This window comes from Sinocyclocheilus grahami, unplaced genomic scaffold, assembly GCF_001515645.1.
Source record: "Sinocyclocheilus grahami isolate Dianchi unplaced genomic scaffold, SAMN03320097.WGS_v1.1 scaffold1183.1, whole genome shotgun sequence".
NCBI classification, from domain to species: Eukaryota; Metazoa; Chordata; class Actinopteri; order Cypriniformes; family Cyprinidae; genus Sinocyclocheilus; species Sinocyclocheilus grahami.
The window spans coordinates 55,213-63,580 of NW_015506362.1; the positions used below are offsets into that span (position 1 = coordinate 55,213).

Consider the following 8,368-nt stretch of genomic DNA (forward strand, 5'->3'; position numbering starts at 1 on the left):
TTTTAATTATATATATATATATAATATATTTATTTATTTATTTATTATTTATTTATATTTATTTTATGTGTGTATATATAAATATAGTTTTTATTCATTTTTATTTCAGTTTTAGTTCTCTAAGTGTTCTTCATCTCAATGATAAAAACACAACAAAATTAGTACTAAAACTTTTTTAAAAATTAAAATGAAAATTGTAATATTATTGCTGCAGTGCAGTGTTAGTTTAATATTATTTTAATACTATAATAGTATGTATTTTTGCATTTTCAGTTTTCACATTAAGTAATTAATTCATTTTTATTTCAGTTTTGCACATTTTAGTAACTTAAACTTAAATCAAGGCAACATCTCCAATATTTAATTTTTCTTTATTTAAGAATCTAATATTTATATTTTATTTCAGCTCTTTTTCAATGAATGAAATGGTTTTTAATAGTTTTGTTGACCTGCAGCTCTTTCTCTTCTGTCTGTTCTGTGTTCTTCAGTTAAGCGGGTAAACTGGTAAGCTGTCCTGCTGCATGTGCTCTAATGCTGGTGAAATAAAGACTTTAGAGTAACAGAAGTGTTACGTTAACCTGCTATAGATGATGCATATAGTATCCTAAGTGCTCTTTTCCATGCAGTAGTGAAATGTGGCCTACTGTACTTGACATGTATGCAGTGAGTCGGTCTGAATTGAGTATCAAATTATTACCTACTTGTCCAGCAGACAGAGATCTTAATATTAAGATTTCTGTGATGATGTGTGTCCGTTATTGTTCTGCAGTTTTTAACGTAAAATCTGGTTTGAAAGTGTTCAAGGAGACTTTTAAAGGGACAGTTCACCCAAAAATGAAGATTTGCCATAATTTATTCACTCTCGTGTCATTTCAAATCCTTATGCCGTTATTGTTTCAGTGAAATGATAAACCTCCCATCTGCTCCCAAATCTCATTTGCAATCACATTTGTTGATGCATTGCATCAAGTTTGATGTCAAACCGGCACTGAGCGTCATGTGCGCTGGAACTGAGCTTGATGCATCAATGCAACATTTTTTAATCTGAAAGGACAAGATTATCAACAACGGTCTGTTTCTCACACAAAATAACTTTGACTATAGTGCACGAGTCACACGGTCCACTGCTGTTTTATGTCCTTTCTGTGTGGATTCTTTCAAAACTTTGGGAAATATAGCAACATACAGGCTTACATGTTTATACTTAATGCAATTATAATATAAAATATTTATATATTTTCTTATATATAAAAACATTTATATAAAATAAAAGTTATTTTATACTTAATGAAATTATATATGTGTGTGTGTATTTAAAATATTTATATATTTTATTATATATAAAAATATTTATATAAAATAAAATAATTATTAGGCCTATAATTATATATATTTTTTATTTTACAGGAAAATTGTAATTTACAAGAGTAATATATATATATATATATATATATATATATATATATATATATATATATATATAGAGGTATACCTATGATGAAAATTACAGGCCTCTCTCATCTTTTTAAGTGGGAGAACTTGCACAATTGGTGGCTGACTAAATACTTTTTTGCCCCACTGTATATATATATAAATATATATATATATATTTATATATACTATTATTATCAAATATTTATATTTTATTTTAAAGGACAACTGTAATGTACAACAGTAATATATATTTATATCTTCATTTTTATACTTGGAGTTGAATCAACAATAATAATAATAATGGAATGCAATTAACAGGTAAATGTTTAATCTTTTTTGTTTCATTTTGATTGTTTTTATTTTAAAATGTTATATATATATATATATATATATATATATATAAAACATTAAAAATAAAAAAAACACTTAAAAAATTATTAAATATTTTATCTGTTTATCTGGTAACATATGAAATTGAAAATGATAACTTAAATTCTTAGGGGAACTGAGAATTATTTTACATCTAAGGGGTTCGGCTGACAGAAAAGTTTGGGAGTCTTTTTTGTTTGTGTGTGTTTTGTGTTTGTATGTCTGCGCTGACTGCTGTGCTGCATTTCCTTTGAATGCTTGACTCTGATGCATGCGTGCAACTGTTCGGCCGCAGCGCTGACATGCATTTGTGAACAGTTTGCCCTTGTTGAAGCATTGCAATAAATGCCTCTCTATGATTAAAACATCAGATGCTCTAATGCAATGTCTACATGCGTAACAGCAGTGCATGTGTGTTGCTCACTCAGGGAGGAACGGTGATCGGCAGCGCGCGCTGTAAGGCCTTCACCACACGAGAGGGACGTTTAGCTGCTGCCTTTAACCTGGTCAAGCGTGGCATCTCCAACCTGTGTGTGTGTGGAGGAGACGGCAGCCTCACCGGGGCCAACATCTTCCGCTCTGAGTGGAGCGGACTCCTCGATGAGCTGCTGAAGAAAGGTACCAAATCACATTATTAGGGCCTAATGAAATCTGTTTTATTTCTTCCCAAATTCCGTGTTTTCCATTTTTATTTGTTCCATTTTCATTAAATTGTAATAATCGAAAATAATGTCTAACCAATTTAATTTATTAAACAATAACAGTTTAATAAGGTTTTAATATTGTAACAATAATAATGCTCATTGGAAAAAAAAATATTTTTTTATTTATTTTTTTTTTAATAAATTTTTTTCCCCCCAAAATTTTTTTGACATTATTTCCATGAGAATTAAGCACATTTTACCCTCTTCTGCTCAATATCATTAGGGATATGGTGGTATATATGCCAGACAGGGTTATTATATTTAGCTACAACCATAAAGAAATACTTGCTTCATTACTTGAAATAAAATAAACATTAACTGAAATTATATATATATATATATATATATATATATATATAAACCTTTTTTATTTCAGCTATTTGCCAAGGCAACATTTCTCAATTTAATTTAGTTTAACTTGATATAACTAACTAAATAAAACTGAATAAAAACTATATATAAATATTTTCACATTCTATTAGGAGCCTATGAAAACTGTTTTATTTCTTCCCAAATTCTGTTTTATTTTTCCCCAAATTCCATGTTTTCCATTTTAATTAAATTGTAATAATCAAAAAGGATGTCTAAGCAATTGAATTAATAAAACATTAACAATTTAATAATTATTAAAAGTTTAACAATAATAGTGCTCTTTGAAAAAAAAAAAGTGTCAAAAATTCTGTGATAATACAGATTTATTATCAAAAATGGTGGCAATCAAATGAATGCATGAAACTAATTAATCTTTTAAAATGCAGTCAAATGTAGTTTATTGCAAACAAACTGCTGGACAATAGAGGTTTGCGGTTTGCTTTAAAACGTGGATGGAAAAATAGTGCCAAAAAATTAGCAAATTGGATTGGATTCTGCAATTCCATCTATGTTTTCTGCATCACAATACAATAACATGCTCTGATGTTGTGCACAATGATTCATGTGTAAAAAACAATGAGCTTTACTCTTTACTTCATAGTTTGCCATCAGATGTGTTTTAAAGGTACATCACTAAACTGCATTGCAAAAATGAATGACTGAATTGAAACTTTAGAGAAGTTTACTGCCAGAGCTGCCTCAAGCTCATGAATGATGACTCCAGCCTCTTCAGGATAAGAATCTCATAAATCTTTATGAAGGCCGTTATCAAAGTCAGTTTAGGGCAAGTCTGTTACTCTGCAACAGTGTTCAGGAAACCAGTTTGAAACTAGTTTCTCAAGATACAAGCTACTCATAATTTAAAGAAGTTCAGCTACAGTCAACTAGTAAGCTATACCACAAAACGTATGTAACTTCATTTAAGTTGGTCCACTGAAGGAGCCACATCATTTTAAATATGTAATAAGTATATATATATATATATATATATATATATATATATATATATATATATATATATATATATATATATATATATATATATATATATATATATTTTTTTTTTACATTTATTTATGTATTTATTTTATTTTTTAAATAATTAATTTTAAGTATTAATAATTATCTTATTTATTATTATTATTATTATTATTATTATTATTATTATCATTATTTATATATTTTTCCCATTCCCCAAATAATTTTTTATCTGTTATAAATATTTATATTTCTTTATTTTACATTTATTTATGTATTTATTTTATTTTCAATTAACTTATTTATATTTAATCAGTAAGTTAATTTCATTTATTTATTCATAATAATATTATACATTTATTTATATGTATTTTTTTGTATTCTTGTCTGAATTTGACTGCTTTAAAATTAATACAATACAAAATTAATACAAATGGATACAATAACAATAATAATTTATGTATGTTGAAGATACTGATGAACAGCAGCATAAATATTTTGGCACAAAGAGGATGCCTGTGGATTGTTTTGGGTCAGAATGAACTGGTCACACACTAACACATCTTCCTCTTCTTCTGCTCAGGTCGAATCACAGCGGAAACGGCCAAGCAGCACGGACACCTGAACATCGTGGGACTGGTGGGCTCCATCGATAATGATTTCTGTGGGACAGACATGACCATCGGCGCTGATTCGGCCCTCAACCGCATCACTGAGATCATCGACGCCATCACCACCACAGCCACCAGGTCTGAAGCACGTCCTGATGAGCTTCAGTGAACAGTTCACTTCAGATTACTTTAGCAGAGTTATTAGACATAAAAAAACCAATAACTAAAACCTAAATGTTTTTTTTTATTTTAATTTAGTTTAAAGGCACAATATATCATTTTCGCCACTAGAGGGTGCATATTCAAAATAAACAAATAGACAAAGGCGTAGTTAGATGACACTTTTTCATCCCCACAGCCGATGCAATCCGACGGGACTCGGGCAGAAATCATGTTCATGGATGAGCTAATGATTTATTAACGTAGTAGAATGAAGCAGGGTGAGGCTGAAAGCGAAAGCCGAAGCGAAACGAGGCGCTGAACGAGCGCGACACACGATTGAAAGCAGCGGAGCTTTTATTATGCCACAGTCGAGCGCTTCCGCTCCTTCCGGTCGTGCGTATGTGGGGTAAAGCAGCGGAGCTTTTATTATGCCACAGTCGAGCGCTTCCGCTCCTTCCGGTCGTGCGTATGTGGGGTAAAGCAGCGGAGCTTTTATTATGCCACAGTCGAGCGCTTCCGCTCCTTCCGGTCGTGCGTATGTGGGGTAAAGCAGCGGAGCTTTTATTATGCCACAGTCGAGCGCTTCCGCTCCTTCCGGTCGTGCGTATGTGGGGTAAAGCAGCGGAGCTTTTATTATGCCACAGTCGAGCGCTTCCGCTCCTTCCGGTCGTGCGTATGTGGGGTAAAGCAGCGGAGCTTTTATTATGCCACAGTCGAGCGCTTCCGCTCCTTCCGGTCGTGCGTATGTGGGGTAAAGCAGCGGAGCTTTTATTATGCCACAGTCGAGCGCTTCCGCTCCTTCCGGTCGTGCGTATGTGGGGTAAAGCAGCGGAGCTTTTATTATGCCACAGTCGAGCGCTTCCGCTCCTTCCGGTCGTGCGTATGTGGGGTAAAGCAGCGGAGCTTTTATTATGCCACAGTCGAGCGCTTCCGCTCCTTCCGGTCGTGCGTATGTGGGGTAAAGCAGCGCTGTTTTATCATAGTTGATACATTTGAGCGTTCTGTTATAATGCTACTCTGTGCGGTCATATTAAAGCGTCTTTGGTGTTTCCATGTTTTCTACAAAACAAATCGAGGGGTTATGACGTCATTAGCAGGCGACACAATGACACTATGGACACGCTCCGTGCCACTAGTTAAAATTGCTTATTTCTCTGGATTTAAACATTCTTCGAAACATTTGGCATAATGTAAGTACACAAGTCAGCAAAATATATAACACTGTTCTGGTGGTTTTTGGATATTTTAATAAAAAAATCTTACATATTGTGCCTTTAACTGGATGTACTGAAATAAATAAATCTTAAACTGAAATAAAATTAATTATAAATATATAAACAAATTTATAAAAACTACTAAACATGAGAAAAATCCACAACAAAATTGTTAAACTTTAATCTTTATATAAAAAAACAAACATTTTCATTACTTGGAATAAAATATATGTTAACTGAAATAAAAATAAAATATATATTCAATTTTTTTTATTTTATTTTAATGTAGTTTAGCTAGATGTACTAAAATAAAAAAAATTTAAACTGAAATACAATTTATTATAAAATTATAAACAAATTTACAAAAACTTCTAAACATTACAAAATTCCACAACAAAATTAAAACTTTAACTTCATTACTTGAAATAAAATGCATATTAAATGAAGTAAAATAAAATATACAAATATTTTTACATTTTTGTATTATTTTAATTTAGTTTAACCTGATGTACTAAAATAAATAAATCTTAAACTGAAATAAAAACTATATAAACATATTTACAAAAACTACTAAAAATAAACACAACAAAATTACTAAAACTTAAATAATTAAACTAAATAAAATAAATGTTAACTGAAGTAAAATAAAATATACAAATATTTTTACATTTTTGTATTATTTTAATTTAGTTTAACCTGATGTACTAAAATAAATAAATCTTAAACTGAAATAAAAACTATATAAACATATTTACAAAAACTACTAAAAATAAACACAACAAAATTACTAAAACTTAAATAATTAAACTAAATAAAATAAATGTTAACTGAAGTAAAATAAAATATTAAAAATACTTAATTTTTTAGTAGTTTAATTTAGTTTAACTTAAAATAAAGAAATAGTCATAAAAAACTATATAGACATATTTAAAAACAAAACTACTAAATATGTCAAAAACACAAAACAGAGTTACTAAAACTTTAATTAAAATTCAAATGAAACGGGAAAATATAAAAATAAATGTTAACTGAAGTAAAATAAAATATAAAAACGTTTTTATTTTTTATTATTTTAATGTAGTTTAACTTTATATACTAAAATCTTAAACAAGATGACTAAAGTAGCTCAAATGAAAATGAAAAATATAAAAATAAATGCTAATTCAAAATACTGATAAAAACTATAATATTATCTCAGTGATATTAAGACACATGTAGATAAGAAAATATAAACTAAATAATGGTGAATTAATTTAAAGGTTTATTCATGGCCACAGGCTGTGACGACTGTGATTTCTTGTCGTTCATCAGGGGATTTTTCCTCGTTTGTTCAGGAATGCAGTGAATGTGCTGAATTCTTGTCTCAGCTCGTCTCTTCACTTTTCACACACAAGAGGGAATGTGTCTCACTCACAGATAGTTTCACATAAAGTCAGTCTGCAGTATGTTTGGCCCAGATTCTCTGCTCATGTTGTTTTATTGATTGTGTTTTTCAGTCATCAGCGCACATTCGTGCTGGAGGTCATGGGTCGCCACTGCGGGTGAGTTTCTGTCATGGGAAGATTACAAACATATAAACATCCTGAGATCTGGGATTATTTGAGAGACAGTGCCCTAGCAACCACCCAGAATATCTTAGCAACCACTGAAATATTCTTACAGTGCCCTAGCAACCACCCTGAATATCTTAGCAACCACCTAAACATTCTTACAGTGCCCTAGCAACCACCCAGAATATCTTAGCAACCACTGAAATATTCTATGCTGTAAAATATACATGAGAGTCATTTGGTACTGCATTACTATAATATAATGAAGGTTAAAATTGTCTGATTTGTAAGCTGTAGCATACAACTGTTAAAATTACACAATGAAGTTTTTAAAATAATAAAGTTACAATTACCTAATAATATTTCTACTTCAATACTTCAATTTTTTTTCTATCTATACAAATTTATAGTAGTAGCAACAGATAAATACAGACTGAATTCAAAAACAAAACTCCTAACTTTATATCGCTAAAATGAAATTGGAAGCCGCTAACAGACGCTCACATCCACACTGGCAAGGCAACATTGACGCCTTCACTTCCAGGTCAAGAAGCTGTCAATCAAAACCTTAGTAGCCAATGAGAACACACCGCTGCTAGTCCCACCCCCACGAGAGATTTGTGCCAGAATGGTGAACGAAAACTTCAGAAGCGTAAATGAAAACTCTGGAAGTACAGATCAGCGAATAAAAGAAGAGAAAACAGTTGCAAAACATGCAGTGTATTAAAAACGAAGTAAAAGATTTTGCCTGCATTTAGTTTCAAAGACATTTTATTCAGTTTCAATTTATATTTTCATAAGTTTCTTGAAAAATTACATTCATTTTAATTAACACAAAGGTAATCCCATACTACAGAGATCTGTCACTCCACATTAAACAGCGCCAAAACGGCAATACAATGGACATAAATTGAAACTTGGGACTTTGTTTCATATTAAAAGCACCAAAGCACAATGCTTATTGTGATTTATTG

The 8,368-nt window shown here is 30.8% G+C and overlaps 1 protein-coding gene and 1 long non-coding RNA gene across 2 annotated transcripts in view; one reads left to right on the top strand and one right to left on the bottom strand.

The window, feature by feature from the left end:
- Window positions 1-1,415, bottom strand: part of LOC107567718 (uncharacterized) — a 10,479-nt gene extending 9,064 nt beyond the window's left edge. Inside the window, exon 1 of the long non-coding RNA XR_001606670.1 lies at window positions 1,406-1,415. This is a non-coding gene — a long non-coding RNA (uncharacterized lncRNA). The remainder of the gene's footprint in view (window positions 1-1,405) is intronic.
- pfkla (phosphofructokinase, liver a) overlaps window positions 1-8,368 on the top strand; it is a 29,731-nt gene that overhangs the window by 5,352 nt on the left and 16,011 nt on the right. The window contains 3 exon segments of the mRNA XM_016253458.1: window positions 2,232-2,421; window positions 4,441-4,606; window positions 7,341-7,385. Coding sequence (XP_016108944.1) covers window positions 2,232-2,421; window positions 4,441-4,606; window positions 7,341-7,385 — 401 coding nt within the window.